This window comes from Neodiprion virginianus, chromosome 2 (assembly GCF_021901495.1).
Source record: "Neodiprion virginianus isolate iyNeoVirg1 chromosome 2, iyNeoVirg1.1, whole genome shotgun sequence".
NCBI lineage: Eukaryota > Metazoa > Arthropoda > Insecta > Hymenoptera > Diprionidae > Neodiprion > Neodiprion virginianus.
Window position 1 is genome coordinate 40,182,693 of NC_060878.1, and position 23,766 is coordinate 40,206,458.

General features: G+C 43.7%; 3 protein-coding genes across 3 annotated transcripts; 2 read left to right on the forward strand and 1 right to left on the reverse strand.

The window, feature by feature from the left end:
- The first annotated feature begins 77 nt into the window (after positions 1-77).
- LOC124297585 (pyridoxine/pyridoxamine 5'-phosphate oxidase) lies at positions 78-1,923 on the forward strand. Its single transcript, XM_046748771.1, has 6 exons — positions 78-231; positions 564-697; positions 784-883; positions 1,077-1,151; positions 1,284-1,486; positions 1,565-1,923. The coding sequence occupies exons 1-6, from the start codon at positions 115-117 to the stop codon at positions 1,692-1,694; spliced, it is 759 nt and encodes a 252-aa protein (XP_046604727.1). The 5' UTR covers positions 78-114; the 3' UTR covers positions 1,695-1,923.
- A 1,447-nt stretch (positions 1,924-3,370) lies between these two features.
- On the forward strand, positions 3,371-22,181 carry LOC124298968 (CAD protein). The gene is made up of 25 exons (XM_046751719.1): positions 3,371-3,540; positions 4,746-4,884; positions 4,963-5,248; positions 5,337-5,647; positions 5,717-6,509; positions 6,569-7,213; positions 7,294-7,846; positions 7,922-8,297; positions 8,365-8,791; positions 8,854-9,052; positions 9,142-9,293; positions 9,421-9,525; positions 15,767-16,015; positions 16,133-16,384; positions 16,465-16,629; positions 16,830-16,991; positions 17,123-17,294; positions 17,369-17,484; positions 18,269-18,692; positions 18,773-19,113; positions 19,207-19,348; positions 19,936-20,006; positions 20,280-20,458; positions 20,560-20,764; positions 21,154-22,181. Exons 1-25 carry the CDS (start codon positions 3,429-3,431, stop codon positions 21,349-21,351), a joined length of 6,774 nt encoding a protein of 2,257 aa, XP_046607675.1. The 5' UTR covers positions 3,371-3,428; the 3' UTR covers positions 21,352-22,181.
- Positions 9,516-14,882, reverse strand: LOC124298969 (uncharacterized). Its single transcript, XM_046751720.1, has 4 exons — positions 14,490-14,882; positions 13,201-13,502; positions 11,030-12,933; positions 9,516-10,923 (listed from the first exon to the last, which is right to left on the reverse strand). The coding sequence occupies exons 1-4, from the start codon at positions 14,747-14,749 to the stop codon at positions 10,336-10,338; spliced, it is 3,054 nt and encodes a 1,017-aa protein (XP_046607676.1). The 5' UTR covers positions 14,750-14,882; the 3' UTR covers positions 9,516-10,335.
- Positions 22,182-23,766: the final 1,585 nt, after the last annotated feature.

Below are 23,766 nucleotides of genomic sequence, written 5' to 3' on the forward strand. Positions count from 1 at the left end.
CGTTTCCCAGCACTCACGTACAGCTAACGAATCTTGGCGGGCAAGTGGAAAATTAGAAGTGGGAATGAGAAAAGTAAGCAACGCGCATGCACCGTCATCCATATCACATGTAGCATGACTGTACTGTTCAGTAGTATTCTGACGAGTCGATCTCTGGGCAACTTCAGCTTTAATGTGATCAACAAAGCTTGCGCGTGCCTCAAGTCATCAACGGTTTTTCGAGACAGCATGGTAAGTTAGCTTGCAATGACAATTTTGCATTCATTTCGTTTGGTTTTAGCGCACCTCAATTATATCGATGCTCAGAGATTACGTAATCCATTATTTTGACAGTTTGTTGATTTTGAATTTTACTGCTGCGATGGTTCAGAAGTTTTGGCATTAATTGAATGGCAAAATTAGACTCATTGCTACAATCTAATTATTGACCTCAATTGATAAAAATTGCTATCGATGTGTGTACGTGAAAAAAAAATTCACCGTCGATTGATGTTATTTGCAGCTTTCCCCAAGTTGATAAAGACCTTATGTAAGATAATCAGTTCAATTTTCATCCACAATAGGAGACAGCTTCGGACTTGAATTATATTGAGGTAAAGGATGACAATCCCCTCAACCTTTTTAGAGAATGGCAACAAGAGGCAAAGAATTGCGCCACCATAATGCCGGCGACTTTCTGCTTGGCCACTGTGTCCAAGTCGGTGAATTTTTGTGTTCGATGAAGTTGTAATATCGTTCTAGGTGTATTACTATCAGTGAAAGATACAATTTCCCTTGTTTTAGAGAAGGAAAAGTAAGCGCTCGTAATCTGATACTCAGACGTTTAGACGAAGACGGTTTCGTCATGATGACAGATAGACGGAGTCGGAAATCACAAAACTTGGTAATAAACGTGGTTGAATTCATTATATCGAATTATCATAGGCAGATTTAATTGAGACTTATTGTGTCGTGACATACCGTGAACTTTAATTAACTTACGGGTCACGAAGCAGATTCAATCCAGTCAATGGAATCTTTTTCTCAATCTAATCTTAAACTACAAACTTCTTTGTATATAATCTTATTCTCCGCAGAGCGAAGTGCCATCAGCAGCTATGTGTTTTTTATGGGCGTACAAAAACGACACTGGAGAACACGTTGCACGACAGGTGAATACCGGTTCGAGTATTTTTTATTCCAAAATTGTCTGTCATAATTCCACAGCAACACGATCGTGATAAAATCACGCTTCTTTTGCGGGATCCCAATACCATAGTTTGTTATCATATTTTCGATTGGAGGTGCGGATAGAGGGTCCCGTTGCAGAAATGAAAAAGGAGGATTACCAGGAGCTGTACGACTCCGAACCACTTCCTTGCAAAATACGATCCCACATCTGTCATCAAGGCAAGAAGGTCGAATGGGACGAACTCAAGGCTTCTCATGACCGAGTGATGCAGAGCGTTGTAGATGGCAAGACTGATCTACCGGTGCCCGATCATTTGTAGGTTGAAATCCGCTCGCGAGTAGCTTGGCAGCATCGCTAGTTTAGTGGTGATTTTATAGGGAATACTTTTTTTAGTGTCGCCTATAAACTGGAGCCTTTAACGATGGAATTCTACGGCCAGCGAGATCACCTGATCGCTGATCGCGTTTCATTCGCCAAGGATTCGAAAACGGGTGCATGGAATCATCACCATCTCGCAGCCTGAGAATCGAAATTTACTCTTTGTTACGCTCTTTATCATCGTTATCTTCCAGCGTGAAATCATACAAAAAACTAAGCAGAACGTGCGTTTAGTTTTAGGATACAAACCATTTTGATATACATATTGGAAGAATTTATTTTTATGACCTAGATTAAAGTACTCGTATACCTGATTGTGAGACTTGGAACTTGATATTATAGATATAAACGAATCACAGTGTATATTATATCAATGGGCTCGTTTACTGTATTTGTATGCGGTATAGTTTTCTACTGTAAGGCACACCCATCGCCGACAAACTTGCTTTCTTATTTTTCGAAAACGACGCTTGTCGCCCGTTATCTTCAACGTTGAGATAAGCCCCATCTTTAAGAATTATTCAGCTGCCTATAAAGCCAAGGCACGTCTGATCCTGAGCTAAATAATTGTAAAACTCTCGATCGTTGAAACTGCCAAAACAGATGCAACTACTGCCGAAATATTCATCCGTCGTATAATCCACCTATTCTTCGTTAAAATTGATTTAACCTTATAAACAACGGTTGAATTTTGACTGTCTGATTGCTCGTCGATAATCCACAGGTCAAAATATCTGAAGCAGCCATGCAATTCGAAGGAAGTTCCTGACCCATCGGTCGTATACCTACCGATGGAAATTCCGTTAGGCTTAGGTGCCAGGACTTAAAAATAGAACCTTTCTGACTCTTTACACCGGACAGGTCACAACCGGCTATAGTAAAAATCTGGTTTATTAGCTGTGTTGAATTGTTCCTTGCTTGGCAGGATTTTTACCGTCGTGAGCCTTCGAAGAACAAGCCTTGCGCAAATTTTCGATGAAAATCACAACAATACAAATCTTATGTACTTAAGGCGGTGCCCTGGTCGATTTCGACGTTGGCTTATATGTATACACTTCAATTATCGAAGTGTGCGTATCTCAACGAGAAAAATGGCTTAACAGTCTCATTCCATACACAATCCTAAACAAAAACACTAGAATACATTTTCGATTGATGCTGAAATAAAGAAATGGCATGAATTCTGGGAATTTACTATTTCAATTTCGTAGAATCCGTGTGCATTTTTTTATTTCGGAAAACGAATCCTCTGTAACACAAGGTCTACTACGCCGCTGGAGGCTTCTTTCCCAGGCTTCGATGAATCAATGGATACGGGACTCGTCGCCGAGTTATCGATGCCAGCAGCATTTTTGTGACGCGGTAATTCGGAGGCGAACCGCTTACACGCGACACGCTGCTTCCCGCATCCAGCGTCTCGTCGTCGTTCGGTAATCTTAAAGTATAATTGACACAAACGGTACAAGACCGTAGACCAGATTCTCGATAGCTCCTCGAGTCCAATATCATTTTTGCGAGTGTCTGCAGAGTCACTCGACTTCTAGGCAAGTGGGTCACCAAAGGTCACTGACTTCCAACTGCGATCCGACTATCCGATTGCTACCTGGGTCGGAGCCGATGAAGATTATTCATAAACATTTGACACACGTGCCGAAGCCGCGAGGAAGCACCCGACATCAACCATCGTCAACGACGCTAGAGTCGGCGCCTATGCTTGCTCCGACCTTCTCCCCCCTCCCGCCGTGTCTCTTTTCCACCAACTCTGGCTGGCCCGCCGGAGGCGGCGCACAAGTATATTCACAACTCACAATCAGTCGAAGGGGAATTGAGTGCGCAGAGGAGCGCTGAGAGTCCAGCGCGCCTGTTCCGTTTCAGCACCATGTGTGAGTCGATCAAGCCCACGTTGGGAGGAAGCTACCTCATCCTCGAAGATGGGACCGTTTTACGAGGCCGAGGATTCGGGGCTCCAATTCCCGTCGGTGGAGAAGTCGGTCAGTGGATTTCGCTCCTTAATTCCTTTATTATCCTGCCTTTGTAATTCACGGCTGCGCAGTGGCAACGCCATGCCGATTATTCGGCGTTAACACGTGGTCGCGTTCCGGTAAATGGTTGTAGAATAGCCGGTCTGCAATGACAATGATATGAAATTTCGATCACAGAGGAATAGCTCGTTTTTACATTTTCGAAGCCATGCACGGTTTTTGGAACGCACTATCGTTGTCGCAGTCTTCGTCTTTTGGTGGTTAGGCATTCAACAGGTCGTCTTCTCTACGAAATATATTATTCGTGTTCGATGTTCAGTTGTGTTCCATGATTGAAAGAAAAAAAAGGCGCTATGATCCTTGCTCCTTTTTGCATTCCTCCAGAGGCTTTTTTCATCGCTTTTCTGTTCATGCTTCAAATTTTAATGTGGGTAGAGTCTTATGTCTGAACCACTACATTGTACTGATTTAAATTTTATCGACTTATTGCAGCTTTAAAAGTTCGACTAAGCAATCACGTACGTATCCCATGCCTGAAGTAGAGCTACTTTATAATCTGTTACACAAGTACAGCCATTAAAATGAATGTAATCAGCAATTCAAGGTTTCGAATCCGGTGGATAGATAATTTGGAATCAATGGTTTTATTTTATGATTGTAACGAAAACTCCGATACGAAACGTAACTTCTTACCCTTAGTGTTTAGTAGTAAACACTGTGTGCGAACGTCATTCTCAAACAAAATATTAAATGAAATATTAGTTCCTCGTTTCGCCATTCATCTATCACACTTGATTAAGAATTATTTCGCGATTCGTGAATAATGTGTCTCATCGTAATGAAACGAAACTTCGTGACTTATAAATCAGTTTGAGTCAATTGTTATGACTTAGTGAAGGTGACGATATTTAAGTTCGTAGGACAGTTTAAATTGACTAAAATTGTATTAGAATAGCATATGTGTATGACAGGATGTGAAACATATTCGATCTTAAACATTACATCGAGACATTACAGATACATGTAAAGTAATACCAGTAATATTTTTCCGTGTGAAATAACTATACGCTGGTCTCGTTCTTTCGGGCCACATAAGACATTATGTGAGTTTCAAACAATACACCGAATCCAAAATAAGATTAAACCGGTTGTCACGAAATTTTCAGCGTCATCTCAAGGCTGTTTATGATCCGAGCTTCTCTTCGTGTTCACAGTTTTTCAGACGGGTATGGTTGGATACCCCGAGTCCTTGACGGATCCGTCGTATCATGGACAAATACTTGTGTTGACGTACCCATTGATTGGAAACTACGGGCTACCGAACGATGAGAAAGATCAGTACAATCTTCCATAGTGAGTACTTTTTTCCTTTTCTCCCATGTTTCCTGTGCCTGCAAGGTTTATCATCCAAACAATTTTCTGACTCCCCAGCTGGTTCGAGTCCAATCGAATATGGACCGCCGGTTTGATAGTCGGGGAACTTTGCGAAACTCCGAGCCATTGGCGACAAACAAGAACGCTCTCGGCATGGATGAAGGACCAAAACATACCCGGAATATGCGGAATAGACACGCGAGCTCTGACAAAAATAATTCGGGAGAAGGGCAGCATCCTGGGGAGAATCGTGATCAGCACTTCAGCACCGACTCCCAGTCAACTACTTCCGAACTTCGATGATCCGAACAAGAGGAACTTGGTGGCCGAAGTGTCGATCAAAGTGAGGACCTCGTTTTTTCTTCGAGCATAAACGGATAAAAGAGACTTAAGCTCAACTTGACCTTCATCACTTCATGTTCTTCCCTCAGAAACCTGTGACTTACAATCCGAATGGACATCCGCGTGTCTGCGCCGTTGACTGTGGCTTAAAGTACAACCAGATACGGTGCTTCATAAATCGTGGTGCTCGAGTTGACTTGGTGCCGTGGAATCACCCGCTGGACACATTCGATTACGATGGTTTGTTCCTCGGCAACGGACCTGGGGATCCAGCCATGTGTAAGACAACTGTGGAAAACATTCGTAGGGTTCTCGAGACGGGCAAGAAGCCCATTTTCGGCATTTGCCTCGGTCATCAATTGTTGTCGGTCGCCGCAGGGTGCACCAGCTACAAGATGAAGTAAGTAAAACATACGGTCTTAGCGTAATCTGGCACTTTAGTACTCATTCTGGTTGTCTCATTGAACAGGTACGGAAATCGCGGCCACAATCAGCCAGCCATACATCACGGAACCAGCCGGTGTTACATGACCTCTCAAAATCACGGTTACGCAATTGACGCAATGAATTTACCGGAAGCCTGGGAGGCCCTATTTACAAACGCGAACGATAGGACGAACGAGGGAATTGTTCACAAATCTCTGCCGTACTTTTCAGTCCAGTTTCATCCAGAGCACACCGCTGGACCCCAAGACCTTGAGTGCCTGTTTGATGTCTTTTTAGATACCATGAGGAACGAGCCTGTCGCCAGTTCTGTTAAGGAAAGACTTACGGAGATGTTGACATCCAAGTCTGTCCCGGCGGCTGTCGTTCAGAGACCCAGAAAAGTGCTCATCCTCGGTTCTGGTGGCCTGAGTATCGGCCAAGCTGGAGAATTCGACTATTCCGGATCCCAAGCGATCAAGGCTCTCAGAGAAGAGAAGATTCAAACGCTACTGATAAACCCAAACATCGCAACGGTCCAGACGTCAAAAGGCTTGGCTGACAAGGTCTACTTCCTCCCGATTATACCGGAGTACGTTGAACAAGTCATCAGATCGGAAAGACCCGACGGAGTGCTATTGACTTTCGGTGGTCAAACGGCACTCAATTGCGGTGTGAAACTTCAGAGGGACGGTGTGTTCGATCGGTACAGCGTGAAAATTCTCGGCACGCCAATACAATCTATAATTGAGACGGAAGACCGAAAACTTTTTGCGGAAAGGGTAAACGAGATTGGCGAGAAGGTCGCTCCAAGTGCGGCTGTCTACAATATCCAAGAGGTAAGATCAAATCGAATTATTTTTGCGAATATTCACGAGTAATCCGCGTTATCTCACAGGCCTTAGAAGCTGCCGAAAAACTGGGCTATCCGGTTATGGCACGGGCTGCTTTCTCCCTTGGGGGATTGGGCTCTGGATTCGCCAACACCAAGGAGGAATTGAAGACTCTTGCCCAGCAGGCACTGGCTCATTCCAATCAACTGATTATAGACAAATCGCTAAAGGGTTGGAAGGAGGTGGAGTACGAAGTGGTCCGAGACTCTTGCGACAACTGCATCACGGTTTGCAACATGGAGAACGTTGACCCCCTGGGTATTCACACCGGGGAGTCCATCGTCGTGGCGCCTAGTCAGACTCTAAGCAATAAGGAGTATAACATGCTTAGAACAACAGCAATTAACGTTATCAGACACTTCGGCGTTGTTGGTGAATGCAACATTCAGTACGCTCTCAATCCTATATCTGAAGAATATTACATAATCGAAGTGAATGCCAGACTCTCACGGAGCTCAGCGCTCGCTAGCAAAGCCACTGGGTACCCATTGGCCTACGTTGCGGCGAAACTCGCTCTTGGCATTCCGCTTCCAGATATCAAGAACTCCGTTACCGGCCAAACTACCGCCTGCTTTGAACCCAGCTTGGATTATTGCGTTGTGAAAATACCCCGTTGGGATCTGAGCAAGTTTCAAAGAGTCAGCACTAAGGTATGAAAATTGATTCTGATTAAGTGGTAAAAAATGTAATCTCAAAAATCCAAAAATCCATGGTTCATGAACACTTACAGATCGGAAGTTCGATGAAGAGCGTCGGTGAGGCGATGGCGATCGGCAGAAAATTTGAGGAGGCTTTCCAGAAGGCGCTTCGAATGGTGGATGAAAACGTGAACGGTTTCGACCCGTATGTGAAAAAGATTGATGACGAGGACCTGGAGAGACCGACGGATAAGAGGATGTTCGTTTTAGCAGCAGCATTGAAGGCTGGCTATACGATCGATCGACTGTACCAGTTAACGAAAATTGATCGTTGGTTTTTGGAAAAAATGAAAAACATCACATCTTACTACACACTTCTCGAAGATCTCGACCAGACGAAGCTCTCCTACGAAGTTCTACTACGTGCCAAACAAATCGGTTTTTCTGACAAGCAGATTGCGACAGCGGTGAAAAGCACGGAACTTGCCGTTCGTAAGCAACGACAGGAAGGCAACATTAGACCGTTTGTCAAACAGATCGATACTGTCGCTGCCGAGTGGCCGGCGACCACAAACTACCTGTACCTGACCTACAATGGAAATAGCCACGACCTTCAGTTCCCCGGGGGCTACACCATGGTTATTGGTACGTAAGATTCATTCGCCCAGCAACAATTTTGCGACCTCATTATTACATCGAATCATTGAAAAACTCTTCTAGGTTCCGGCGTGTACCGGATTGGAAGTTCGGTTGAATTTGACTGGTGTGCTGTTGGCTGCCTTAGGGAATTGCGTTGTCTCAACCGAAAGACTATAATGGTGAATTACAACCCGGAGACAGTGAGCACAGATTACGATATGTGCGATCGTTTGTACTTTGAGGAAATATCCTTCGAAGTTGTCATGGATATTTACGACCTTGAGAACCCGGAGGGTGTTATTCTCTCCATGGGAGGTCAGCTACCGAACAACATAGCGATGGACTTGCACAGGCAGCAAGCCCGTATACTGGGAACATCACCCGAGTCCGTTGATGGTGCTGAGAACCGATTCAAATTCTCGCGGATGCTGGACCGTATTGGCATTTCACAGCCCAGGTAAGCAGCATCGACGAAACGACAAAATCCGGCATAGCTACATGATTATTAACAACTTGAAACTCAGGTGGAAGGAGTTGACCAACCTCCAGTCGGCCGTTGAGTTTTGTGAAGAAGTTGGCTATCCCTGTCTCGTCCGACCCTCTTACGTACTCAGTGGAGCTGCAATGAACGTTGCACACTCCAATCATGATCTGGAATCCTATTTGAAGAACGCTAGTGACGTCAGTAAGGAGCATCCAGTCGTGATATCGAAATTTATACTAGAGGCGAAGGAGATTGACGTCGACGCAGTGGCCTATGATGGGGTCATTCTATGCATGGCCGTTTCTGAGCACGTGGAGAACGCCGGTGTTCATTCGGGTGACGCGACGCTGGTAACACCACCTCAGGACATAAATCCCCAGACTTTGGCCAAGATCCGTGCAATTTCCAAAGCTATCGCAGCATCCCTAGAAGTTACGGGACCCTTCAATATGCAATTGATAGCCAAGGTGATGATTGATCTTTGAATAATCTAAACCAGATTCCAACTTCGTTTGATTTTTCACCATAGGATAACGAGCTCAAAGTCATTGAGTGCAACGTCAGGGTCTCCAGATCTTTTCCTTTCGTTTCCAAGACGTTGGACCACGATTTTGTCGCGATGGCAACTCGCCTAATTGTCGGCGAGACTGTTGAGCCTGTGGATGTTCTAGCCGGCTGTGGAAAGGTCGGGGTCAAAGTGCCCCAGTTTTCATTCTCGCGTCTTGCAGGTAAGGAATTTATTTTTAAATCATTGGTCTAATTAGACAGAAATCGTTTTGTACACAGAAGTACGTTTGTTAATGCCCCATTCATTCAGGAGCTGACGTCACTTTGGGAGTAGAAATGGCTTCGACTGGGGAAGTTGCCTGTTTTGGGGACAACAGGTACGAGGCTTATCTGAAGGGAATGATGAGCACTGGCTTCCACATACCTAAAAAAGGGATTCTACTGTCCATTGGAAGTTTCAAGGTATCAATCACTGATCAATTCTATCGAGTATACGATTGCGCATTATTACCAGATCTTTTCAGAATTTATCAAATATTCCACAATTTTTATACTTTCTATATCCTGGGCTGTTTACTTGTTGTTACAGCACAAAATGGAACTACTTCCTTCAATCACGAGCTTGTATAAAATGGGATACAAATTGTACGCCAGCATGGGAACGGCAGATTTTTACACGGAACATGGTGTCGAGGTACGTTGGTAATTTTATTTCTTGTTCCTAATTTTCAGATAAAAATATTTAATATTCACAAGATTAACGTTACATTATTCATTTCTAAATATTAAATATGATTTTAAATCTTTGCAAATCCGCGTCTTTCGTGGTGAAATGTACTGATGTGATAATAATAAATAAAAACTATACCGATAAGCTGAGCCGCGGCAGGCGAGTGCTAAGAACACTAAGCATAGCGATTGATAAGCGTAAACAAAAAACAATGTCTGCGATTGCGGACACTAGGCGCCGTCGGTACATTTGGCGAAGAATTTCAGCTTTCCTGTCGTTAAATATAATAGAGATATATAATTTACTACGTAGCTCGAAATCTACATAGGACTTATTTCTGAATAGATTATTATGAATACTTAAACTAAATCACCGTTTCTTATATTTTTTCTGAATAATTTTTAATTTATCTTAAAACTAATGCGAGTTAGTTGGAAACGTTAAAACCCTTGCGAGGTTTCCTCCCAATAACTGTCAAGTTTCTTGATCACAGATAACTTCAATACGCCTCCAACCATGATCGCAAATTAATTCGCGATCAGCATGAACAATGCCATTTTCAAGTAGGGCAGGCTGATTTTCAATTCAGACGATTTTATTTCTTGTGTTAAATAAAAATTCATGGCCGACAGACTTGCACAGACAAAGCACTGTTTCGCGCATCTATTAACACATGCCCGAACCTCTGGAGGAATGTATTGATTCCTGTTATTTCGACCCATCTCTGTGGATGTAGACTAATCCATCGTGAAACGATGACCGTGCAAACGCTTCTCAAATGTACGTGGAATCCGAAAGATAAGATTCCTTCTGAGGTTCTTCGGTCAGACTTACGACGCGGGGTAAATTCGGATGGCCATTTCGAAATGCGACGTCATTAACGTCCCCCATGGTGATAGTGCCGTCGATTTCAACTTGCGTCGTCTGGGCTTGGAAGTTGACCGTCGGTCGCCTCTGCGGAGCGTCCGAATAAATGTCGTACTCCTTAGATTCCCCGATAGGATGTACGAAAAGTGAACCTCCTCCACGTTCCTCAGGTTTGACGGTGAAGTGTTGGTTCAGAGGGATGCTGATCAAGGGCTGTTCATTCCGTCTCGGTGTCTCGGGCGCATCTCCCTGCTCCCTAGGTCGCGATAGTTCTTGAGTGAGGTGGTTGATTGTGTCCAAATAACGCTTTGCGTCTTCTTTTCCAATGCCCTGTTCTGAGAGTATCATCGACAGTCGTTCCGCTTGGTTCAGGTAAACGTCCTTTTGTTTCATCGCTCCGTAGTGATAACATCGCTGTGCCATTCTAATGAAGTGTTGGATGAACATGTCCAGGAAGGCCGTCAATCGAAGGCCACGTAACTCGGCGCATTGACGCTGAAAGAAAGTTTTGAGATTAGTATTTCTGCGTGCATTGACTTTCGTTCGATATTTCTACGGTAGCAAAGAACCCGATTAAACGTAGTCCCACGATTTTACTTACCGAAATTTCAACAACCAATTCCTGGGACGTTATTCTGCTTGACTTCTTGTTGATGACGTTTTTGTGTTGCACAATTTTCTGAGCTCTCTCTGTCGTCGTGTCTTCTTTTGCCTTGACTTTGACCCAAAATCCCCCAATCCGGTCAAACCGTTCTTCGAATATCTCCATCTCTTCATCCTCCGCCTGGGTTATGGGCCTGTCTACTGGACTGAGAGCGGGGTTAATGAGGGCGACTAGCTCGCTGTTCTCGAGAGTGAGTATTTTGAACAACCTCTTGTAGTCGAGTACGGGAAAGAACTCGGGCTTATACCGGATGTTTTCCATGGACGCAATCACATACATGACGGGATTGTCGATTATGCGGTTAAGCTGTTTCTGTGTAAGCAACAGGTACTGCCTCGGAATATTTGCAAAGAGGTTCTTCCCGTTGATAAAGTAATCGGGAAGGTAGGGCTGACTCTGAGAAACGGCACTGTAGAGTTTTCTGAGCAACCTCCTAAGGCTTTCGCCGCTTCGATGCTCGGGCCACATTGCTGGCGAGTAGTTTTGTTCGAGGAGCAAAAAGAGCTGGGATCGTATGTGGGATGTGGTTAGTCCGAAGGTGGTGTCAACGGGACGAATAAAGGTCTTGTGGAGCATAAGAGCGAGCAAGTAGATACGGACTTGGGCGTGGCTGAGACACGTTTCAAGGTACCGTTCTGCCGCAGGAAATGTGAGCTGCCACTCTATATTGTGATTCGGATTCGGTTGTCTTTTCGGCATGTAGCCTTCCGGGACTATATGGCAGCCGAACTTCTTTATCTTATCGATCATCTTCTTCGTGGGCCACGTATAAATCACGTTGCTCTCAGGATCGAGCACTTCCGATCGTAATCTGTTCAGCCACTCGCTGCCGCAATCCGGCCACTCGGCTTGTATGCTTGGTACGATTTCGTGGGGTATAACCACCCCGCGGTTTCTCTCAAGTAACTCTATCGAGTCGCAGTATATGATGGCACCCTGCCTGGTCGCGTCGTCAACATCCTCGGCAGTGAATCCGAGTGGCTCGGCCAACCGGCTCGCGAACAAGTCCTGAAAGTAATGCATGAAAACGTCGCTCCTCAGGTACAGCCGGTCCTCGTTCTGCCGCTTCAGCGCCTGTCTTATTCTCCTCTGTTGCCGATTTTGCAGCTGTATCCTCTCCGTTTTCTCGCTGTACACTTTCCCATCACGTGTGTAAACTATCTTCTTGAAACACGAAACGGGTATTTCGGACGATGAGGCTGGAATGTTCGCTGGCCTGACCAGCGGCTTCGGCGTGTTGAAGTTCGTTATGGTGGCATAGCCATAGTCCGAGTCACTGTCGATCACATAGTTGCTCCCGGAGGACCCAGATCGGTAGCCAGAGCTCCTGCTGCTCGCTGGACTAGCATCAGCGCTTCTCTGATTCTGGTGCGCGTTGTTCTGTCGCTTCTTGAGCTGCTTCAGCTTTCCGTGGGACGCTATCTGACCGCGAAGCACTGCGTTTGACGTCGGCTTGACGCGTCCACTCAATCTCCTTTCCGAAGTTCCATCGTTCAAGAAATCTTGCTCCCCGTCGTCCGGATCATCCGGTGGTATCAAACTCGCCTGGGAAAACGTTCTGCTTGTTTCCAAGCTGGCTGTTTCGTAGTCAGATTTTTCAGCGTTACGTAGATCGCTCATCGACTGCGTAAAAACCGGCTTCGCCGCCAGTGAATTGGCCCGTTTTTCGACTTGAGATAGAAAACGCACGCCTGGATTTACTCTGGGGTTAAACATGTCCTCCTTTTCATTGTAGATCTCGTCATCATCCTCGGCGATTGATGACAAATCCGAATCGGAACCATCGTTCGATTTTTCTTTCGACGCTGGCGTCACTTCCAGTGATCTGAGCTTTACGAATCCTGAAAAAACCGATAAATCAGACAAAGTTGACGAGTGTGCTACAATCGCGATGAGCAAATAAAATGTATCGAAATTTAGTTGGTCTCGCTTTGTCACCGATGTTGTCCTCGTACACTCATGATCGATCGATCGCCAACCAGATTAACCAATAAGTGTTACGTAACGTATGCAGGGACAATGGTAGAGTGGAATGGCAACGTAATTATTCAAGTTCCACTTGGATTCCCAATAATCCTTATAGACCTAGCTGACACTAAACGACTTACCCTTGTTCAAACTGGGCTCCAGACACATGTTGTAGAATATCGCGTCAGTCAGGATGCTGTACTCGGGACCTTCCGGGATCTCGTTCACGTCTATGTTGTCGAGAACGACGTACATGCGTACCGGCTGCAGAGGCTCCACCATTAGACTCTCAGTTTTCCTCGTCGACGTGAATTTGACGTGGCGTGCAACTTGTTCCTGAAGAACATCAGGGAGCAAGACGTGTTTCTGGCTCTGTGACAGGATCGTATTGAGATCGTATTCCTGTCGAGAGATTGGACTCGCCCTGATATCTAAAATCTCTCTGAAAAATTTTGACGTCGTTGAGTTAAGGATAATAATTAATTATCGTTGAGCAGGTAAATCTTAGTAATCAAATCGAAACTACAGTTTGTAGGACTTAATTTCTCATCGACCCATCGCCGCGCATTATTCTCAGAATTATTCTGAAAATTTCACGAACAAGAGCGATGGCATCATGGTTATTAATATTCTTGCGTGTCAGAAGTATTGATTAGATTGTAGTAATCACGTCTTGATCGCTGAGATGTACGAGGAATCAGTATTTTCTGTGTACGTGCTACGTCACCTATTATCGTTCTTAATGTCGTCATAGAAAACTTTTAACTTTCAATGACTTTGATAGTTGTATCAAGCATAAATCCATGCACATGATTAATCTGACGATCTATCTCTTGGAATATCATTCATATATAGACATACGCGTAAAAATCATTCTACGACTTTCAAATGCAAACTTTTAGGCCGAAACATGTACCATTTTTCGAAGTCTACTTTTCTACCGAGATCGGTGGACGTTCGGCTCGATCTTCAAGATAACATCAAGGAAACGAATACGTTGCGAATAGATCGAGTCTCACGTTGTTATCGATACACGATCTACAGAAGTATGTTATTCCCAGTTCAACTTATTAGTTATCTTTCTCTCAGTTATCATCAAAATACGCGTCAAGTGTTTTTACAGTGAATGAACTTTCACGCCAGGTATATGACATCATCTGTCATTGAATCCCATAGAAATCATGGAAGCGTATGTAAGGATTTTTATTTCAAGGTCCCGTATACATTTCCAATTAGAAATATTTCTCCGTCGACCCAAGATTCAGAAGGTTAATGCGCGTTTTCAGTATAATAACTTTGAGATCACGGTCACGGTAATATGTTTCCTTATTGCATAACGCTCGAATCACTGGCTTCTTCGGAAAGGAGTTTCACATAACGTATATGCCACGTGAAAATCGATTAATGATCTAATTAATGTTTCACTCACTGGTCATAGTTTTCAAAAAACTCAACGCTGAGCATGAGATTATTCAGAATGAACGCCTGCTGGTCCCTTTCCAGACTGCGACGCATCCGAATAAGTTCCGGATCGTAAGCAGCACCAAATTCAGTAAAATTATTTGAACTTTTTTCCTGCATCTCGTGCGATTGCTCTATCGATCTCTTTCTCTCGCCCCTGTTATCCTTAGTTTTGGTCTTGGATTTTCCATTCCCCATTTTTCCGATAATATCTTTTAACAGTTTCATTTGTGGTGTAAATATCGACTGTCAACTACACGAATAACACTACTGGTCAACATCTGACCGACACTGAACGGTACGTTGGCCTTATCCACGTTTGGACAACTGATCACAGTGTCCTGCCAGCGTCTTGTGGTCACTGTCAGCGATCACAGTCACAGTATTAACCGCGTATCGCTTCCTCCCGATAAATCATATCTAACCGTTATCAAGGTGTGCCTTTGCATATTTTTTAATTGGCTACCTTTATCGGATCGATAAAGCTCTGAAAAATTCGTAGAATTATCGTGAAACCTATTATTTCGAATTATCAATTAATCTTTCGCAATGCCGAATATGGAAAAATCTTATGTACGAATCTGAACGTAAAATGCGTTTTCCTCGTATTCAGATTTTGGTACGTCAACTTCTCTGCAATTCAGATCATATATTCTACTGAAATGTCTCTTTAAAATACCCAAAATTTATTCATCAATAGCGTCTACCTGACCAATGCCATACATTCACTTAATCTAGAAGGAACGTTGACATACTACCTTAAATTCAAATTATCATAAGCTTCGCAATGTTATCACGTTGTAATTGTGGCTTGGATTTACCGCCCTTCAACTGCGCCTTGACAGTGACTTTAAATACTCTTACCTGTATAAAAACAATCGAAAATACCTAAAACGTTAATTATCTGTATGAAATCTGTCATTTTGATCACGCTTAAATACTTGAGATTGTATTTATTTGGATCAGTGAAATATCCCCTCTGCATGTTACGCTGGGCAGACGTATGATATAAACCTTGACGTGACATGCGTGCACACGAACAGATCGCAATGCGTTTATCTAATCTCTTGGTACCGAATCGATGTGTATCGCATGTATGAGGCGTAGGTTCGTTGTATTCGCACACACTAATATCATGCTCTGAATCGTTGCCAAATAAGGCAGTGCACTTCAGTGTTTGTTGTCTTGGCACACATCCCTTGATCGAGGGCGTCAAAAGCAACATGCAAGTTGTGATGTTTACAGGTAGAACCGGTGCAATGGACCTTTGAAGACATCGACGTTAACGAGGATTCGAGTCCCAGCGAACTTCGTCACCTCGCCGATTTTCTCTCCAAGAAACATTTCGACCTGGTGATTAATCTGCCGATGAGGAACGGCGGTGCTCGTCGAGTATCAAACTTCATGACCCACGGTTATCGTACAAGAAGACTTGCCGTCGACTACTCCGTGCCTCTGGTCACAGACGTCAAGTGCGCCAAGCTTTTGGTCGAGGTGAGACAGACAGAGTGAAACACGAGTCAAAGAATCAATTACTGTGAATGACACTAGTAAGTCAAACGGTGAATCGCCACTGTAAATGAGACAAAATATATTTTTGTTTTGACACAGGCGATAAAAATGCTCGGCGGTCGAGCACCGCTAATGAAAACGCACACCGACTGCATGACCTCGAGGTCCATGGTCAAACTCCCCGGGTTCATAGACGTTCACGTCCACGTCCGGGATCCGGGGGCGACTCACAAAGAGGATTTCGCCTCCTGCACCGCTGCTGCTTTGGCCGGTGGTATCACAATGATTCTAGCTATGCCCAACACCAACCCAGCCGTCGTTGACCATCAGACTTTCGCGATTGCCAAAGAGGTGAGCTTCTGCACTTGACGCAGCTCGTGTGTTTTCATGATCTGCAATGTTCGTCGTGACAATTAGTTGGCTTCTTTCAGCGAGCTGCTTTAGGAGCTCGATGTGACTACGCTTTGTACATGGGAGCGTCTTCGGACAACTACAACATTATTCAGGACATGGCGCCGTTGGCTGCTGCTCTCAAGATGTACCTTAACGAAACCTTCACAAGTCTGAGGCTGACAGATCTCACCGTATGGTCAAAGGTTCGTTAAGCTCGGCGTGGCCTTTCACAGAATAGAAGAACCGCTAGTCAACCGTAGATTCAATATCACCAGATATTTTAGTTATTTCGCAATCGATAATTTTAGCGAATAATCGCGATCGCACGATCTTATCGTCTGTTTCTTTAGTTACTTCTAAAAGCGTAAATATTCACCTTGAAACGTTTTCGTCTATTTTTCAGCACCTCAGCAGCTGGCCAAAGAAATACCCGCTTTGCGTACACGCCGAGAGTCAGACAACAGCCGCTGTTCTACTCTTGGCCAGTTTTTACAATCGCCCTGTTCACGTCTGTCACGTAGCTCGTAAAGAGGAGATCCAAATAATTAGTGCAGCCAAAGCTAAGGTGGGCTCAAAACATGATGAGAAGCTTATAATTAATACCCGGACAATTTTATGCACCACCAAATATTTCACAGCATTACATTGAGTCCTGCATGACTGTTGAATGTCTTTGAACCGAAATCTCCTTCACAGGGCTTGCCGGTTACCTGTGAGGTTTGTCCTCATCATCTGTTCCTTAGCCAAGATGATCTTGACCATATTGGTCACGGAAAAGGACAAGTGAGACCGATGTTATGCACGAAAGAAGACCAGCAAGCCCTCTGGGACAACCTGAACGTCATTGATTGCTTCGCTACCGATCACGGTTCGTACTTTTGGCATTGGGCTGCAGTAGCTGTATCGGGATTGACAATTCGCATGGGGAATTTTATGTTTCAGCGCCTCATACAGTGGAGGAGAAGTCACAGGAAAAACCACCTCCGGGATATCCTGGACTAGAGACCATCCTGCCATTGCTGCTGAACGCGGTTCACGAAGAAAGAATGACGATGGAAGTGAGTCTTTAATCTCTGATCAGCCGAACACTTCAATACAAAATTAGCTGTAAGGGAATAGCTGGAGGTTAACGTCTTAATTTACTTTGGTCTTGACGCACACGCGCGTAGATTAGCAGACCGATTGATTTATCTCATTTCTCCATTATCGTCATCCAGTTAAAAATAAATATGGTATTATGAGAAACATCAATCAATCAAAATAACGAGACACTGTCTTGTGATATGTATGCCATGCGTCGTTACATATTGGTGTGTTCCTTTTTGAGGACTCGGAGGATAAAACGAAATTTGAACCATGTCAATACTCTATCTTGTGCGATTCAACTTGATTAGGCGTGATGCTCCTTATCCGGGAAATCATTTATCGCCGTAAACAGACCCTGACCTTTTTCAACAACAAAAATAACGTCGTAATTGTAGTATCATTATCATTTTATAGCATCCGTATATAATGTATATTTGTACTCGGAGAACAAAAAACGTGACAAGCTATCTCCTCGTTTCTGGAACTCCGCCGTTATCTACCATTCAACCCCTTTCGCTATCAGGTAAACGTACCGACAGTGCGTATTCAAAATCTCCCGTTTGCCCCCCGTTTGAACAAGTATCTTTGCTACCAACAACCACGGTCTGACTCACCGCGCGTGTTTGTTTTCGGGACGAAAAAAAACACATTCCTACTGATTCGTATTCCTTATCTCAGACAGTCGTCTCTGTCGATTAGTGATTAATCTTGGGATTAAAATATCGCTGGTAATTTCACTCCCTTTTTCTTCGACAGGATCTGATCGACAAGTTCCATCGGAACCCAAAACGCATTTTCAACATCCCAGACCAGCCGAATACCTACGTGGAGGTAGACCTTGACGAGGAATGGATTATCCCCGACGCCCTCCCCTTCACCAAGTCAAAGTGGACGCCATTCGCTGGCATGAAGGTACGCGGATCTGTACACCGCGTCGTCCTCAGAGGCGAAGTCGCCTACGTCGAGGGCCAGGTTCTGGTCAACCCAGGGTTTGGTCAAGACGTGCGCGAACTCCAGGCCAAATCGAAGCACGCCCTTTCCACCATCCACGGCACCTCCGTCGACGCCGTTTCCAGTCGGCCAGGATCCGCCCTGGACGACCACGTATCCATAGGTCACGAGCGTCGCGAACGTCTCCGAGACAGCCAGTCCTCGGATATCTGGGACTTTGATCAATCAGGTGAGGCTCGCACTCTCGACGATCGTTGATGGACGAAGATGAAGCTTGTTTTTCGAATTACGTTTAAAACTTCCCGCCAGAACCTTACGGCCACCTACTTCAGCCTACACTACCAAGAGCAAACGTGCACTTCGCCGTCGATGCCGAAGCGAAGGAGTTGCTGAAGATCCCGGGTGGACAGCGAAGCATATCGCCGATTCCTCTGACGAACCTTGTTCATCACAAGAGCGAAAGCAACCCAAATCTCTACGTTCAGACCGTGAATCCACCCCCTCATCTCAACCCCAGTCACGGACTGGCTGGACACAACATTTTGACCGTCGACATGTTCTCCAAGGAGCAGCTTAACGATATTTTTAATCTGTCCCAAACCCTTCGGGTTTACGTTCAGAAGGACAGACCCTTGGATCACATTCTCAGGGTAATATACTATAGGTTAATTATTTTCTGAACCACGGAGGATTTGGTTTCGAATGAAACGTTAACTGTTATTTTTGTGCTTTGTTTTATTCAGGGTAAAGTCATGGCATCCATTTTCTACGAGGTCAGCACTCGTACAAGTTGCAGCTTTTCAGCGGCAATGCAGCGTCTCGGGGGCCGAGTTATTTACATGGATGGTTCAACATCCTCAGTGAAGAAAGGAGAAACTCTTGAAGGTATTGTGTACGAGTAACGTTTAGTTAATGATACCCCAAGCGGTGTTTCAAGTGTAGTATAATATAATTTTCGCTGCGGTATATTGGCAACTGTTGAAAATTTTTCACGTGAACGGCAAGCTGATAACACGAGTACAAGTTCGTGCCTGTTGATAAGGCTCTTTCACATTCACAACGTACGAATATTTCTGCTAAGTACGTTGCAATGTTGTACATATGCTATCGAGATCGTGTTGTCAGGCTAACACACGAAGGCCGATAGTATGAGGTGTAAGGTACTTGCTGTATAATCACGATGAGTCATAAGATATTTGTCAATTTTCTACGTATAATTTTTGAAAATCACTCACAACTGCACGTCCAAAGAGTATACTCCATTATACTAAAATGGTAAGTGAAACAAGAGCGTTGAAAATAAGGAACTGTAAAGACAAGCAATAGCGCGTTATTATTGAACACGCTTGCGGTTTTATCAGTGCAGGAATAAAAACACTCTACGCGGGTATTCCCTCGGTTCTTATCGGCGCTTGAAAAGATTCGCTACGCTGGTGAAACATTTGCCAATTTCTATGCACTTTTTGCCGTAGATTCTATCGCTGTAATGGCTGGTTATGCAGACGTCGTGGTTCTCAGACATCCGGAACCAGGTGCTGTTGCGGTGAGTATCACATATCGATTGAGAACATTTTTTGTCACACCGTTATCGATATTGGTGACACGTTCGCTAATTGACGGTTCTGCGTACTGATTCCAGATCTTACATTTCAATTTGTAATCTAACTTCTCTTAAAATATAACTGTCTACACCTGTCGCGCAATTTGGTTCTCGATGGTATTATTCTACTGTCTACAGTATCGGAAAACCATAATTTGATGAGAAAAATTGGTATGAAATTGTAGGATACACAGTTTTTCTCTATGATTTCAACAGCGTGCGGCTAACCACTGCCGGAAACCATTGCTGAACGCCGGTGACGGTGTGGGTGAGCATCCGACTCAGGCGTTGCTCGACGTTTTCACAATCAGGGAGGAAATCGGAACCGTAAACGGGCTGACAATCACGATGGTCGGCGACCTGAGGCACGGAAGGACCGTCCACTCCTTGGCAAGGTTTGTCACCTTGTGTCACGATTTTTGAAATTGAACAGGTCGAAGTCGCGATGATACTTCATCGATTAACTTGACGCCTAACCGATTTTTCATCGCGACAGATTGCTGACTCTCTACAACGTGCAGCTGAGATACGTCAGTCCCTCCGGTCTCGGGATGCCGGATCACATTACGGATTATCTAAGATCCCGCGGAATTCCTCAGGAACAGTTTGCCAGTTTGGAGGCGGCTCTTCCCGAAACGGATGTTCTCTACATGACGCGCATACAGCGGGAACGATTCACATCGCAGGAGGAATACTTACAGGTGGGTTAGGCGTGATATTTCAATTAAGCAAGCAATCGGATGGATTCTGGGAAAGCTTTACGTCACTAAGAGTCGGGTGATTACCATCTTGGATAACTCGTTGGTTGTACACTCAAAGCACGTTTAGATTGCTTCCGGTAATTGACGCGTAACTGAATATAATCAAAGTTTGGAATTTATCCGACAAATACGTGGAACGCAGTATCGAAGTTAATGAAAATTTTCCTTGTACGTGATCATTTTTAATTTGGCCTGAAAATTTGCCGGTGTTTATACATCGATTTTAGAGTCAATTTTACCGGTGAAAAATCGGCGTTTCTTGCGAATATATTTAAAGGGATGTTTGAATGAGGAAGATTAATGACGAAAACCTAACGAATTCACTCTAGGCATGCGGGCACTTCGTAGTTACGCCGCAGATGATGACGAGAGCAAAGAGAAAGATGGTGGTGATGCATCCGTTGCCTCGCGTGTTCGAGATCAGTCCGGAACTTGATACCGATCCCAGAGCAGCTTACTTCAGGCAAGCCGAATGCGGGGTGTACGTACGAATGGCGATCCTGGCGATGGTGCTCGGTCGATGCTGATTAATCATCGTAGTCGGATCAGAAAGAATGCCTAGATTTATAGTGGATGGCGTCGTTTCCGGTATGAAATTCATACAACTGTTTTTTCTTTTTCCTGTTTTTTTTTGGTTTCCCTTTACTTTTCTTCAGTCTTTCCTTTAATGAAAATCGAACGATATTCGTTGAAAAAGTGGGTTACAGATTAAAAATATCCGTTAATGGTATTCCCCGTATTCGGAAAAAATAGTCAATTGTTTAAACGAGAATGGTAATTGTAGTGATCGGTCAACTGCTTTCAAACGTCGAAGGCTGTTTACTATATGCTACTAAGATGCTAAAAATAATTAGTTGGGCATCTGAATAACGGTTTTTATACTCTCGTCGTGTATCCACCGTTAATCCCTCGCATCTTTATACGCTGGTTGAGTTCTTGCCACTTCGTTGCACTCTTTCCCTGTTCTACGGACTTGGAGATCGACTTCGCGGTGCACGATTGCAGTTTAAGGAGGGAGTAAATGTTAATGTAAACACGAAAATCAATTTTGTATGGTTCGAAGTAACAATGTTTCTTGCTGACATTTTTGTCGTTCACGGAATGTGGCGTATAACGAGACGAATAACGAAACGATTTGAATCCAAACAAGAATGAATAATGTAAACATACGAGTAAACCGAAGGTATAATATATGATGATAATTAGCCGTCGTCGGCTGATTTTATATCATCAATAAATCTTTCATTCCTTGAAAATACATTACATTAATACTAACGACCCTTTTTAATTAAATAAGCACTGTAAGTTTTTATACTTTATACATAAATGTATTTATAATAAAACATTTATGATGCGAACATTTAAAACATGACGTCCGCTTCTTTGATTACATCACTTATCTGGTAGGATATAATATTGGTTTCCTGTTGCGGTTTTCCGCATGTTGCACACGTGCCAGAGGTATAACAATACAATGCAAGAGTGAAGAAGAACAGTGGTTGACGGCTGGTTAATAGAATAAATATCAAGATATGTCGAGATAATTCTCAGATTTTCGAAATTGTCTTACAATCAAACGTATAATTTACGAGTCTATCTGTCGCAATATTTAGCACTATGTGATTCGGTTGATAAAGCGATCTTATATAAAACCACGTCACCAGCAATATTAACTATTATCAACACTATCAGTCTCAAATAGCCTACATTTAGATGCTTCTAAGATAAATGATCTCGGACTAACAACAACCAGTCTAATCCGTGAGATTACCAATACAATCTTCAAGTGTTCATCCAGCTTTTAGTTTAGCCGATAGAACTTAGCTTGGCACAATATTTCCATAAATAATTGGACACGGCGCACCGTCCGTAAACATCTGCGATTATCGTCAAAGTGTTAAAATTTCATGAAAGTGTAATTGAACCGTGGATATTTAAATATGCAGACCCCGTGATGATCCAGCAGGAGAACATAAAGCGATTGTTCAGTATTAGGTATGAGATGTCTTAAAGTATCAAAAAACTAAGTTTATTTTAAAAAATGTTTCATTATCTTCGGGCAGTAAATATGCGTAGGTCGAACAGATTACCGCTTATCTGTCAATTCGTATCGTGGTTTTACTACGCGTTGAGTGTACGGCTGCCTTGACAGTGAGATGAGAACTCCATTTCTAGTAGAATAAATATAGCCCGGAAACAGTAGATTACGAAAGTGTGGACCACTGCGTCTGCTTGTCGAAACACGCAACAGCTATTCTACACACTGTACGAAGAGTTTTGCTGTCCAAATTTTATTCGAATCAAGAAAAATATTTTCGATTTTCACGCAGCATTGTTCATTATTTGAACAGTCCTTTACATACGATATATTTCCTTGTAATTGGTATAGAAAAAATAAAATAAATATTGAATCTAACAATTGCAATGCCTTGATACCAGTAATTTCATTAGATTCCAGTACGTTTTATCTGAACCAAAGGAATTATTTATCGAACTACGCACGTCAGGGGAACAGTTTTTTCTCTAAGTTCAATTTTGAACACGATATTTGATTCCTCGTAATCCCCGATAACAGGATGTACATTTTTTTAAAGCATGAACCATGACTCGCATATTATGCCTAAAAAACTGCTAACACCCTGATTTTCGATAAGGTACTTCGTTCTCTGGATCAAAGCGTCGCAGACACGTGTGTCAGTGCACAGATCAAAACGCGTTTATCTAATCGCCAGCTCTGGAGTCGAAATCTGTCTGCACGCCGCTGCGCTGGTAGAAACGTCCAATGTATCGAGCTGCGTGGCGATGCGTGTACATGCATTCGAAGTCGTTATTCAACAGAGGTGTGTATACTTTTCCTGTCGAACCTGACGTCAAATAACTTCTGGAAATACTTTTATTTACCGCATGCAGCGCTGTCAACGAGCAAAGTTTCTCGGAGAGTG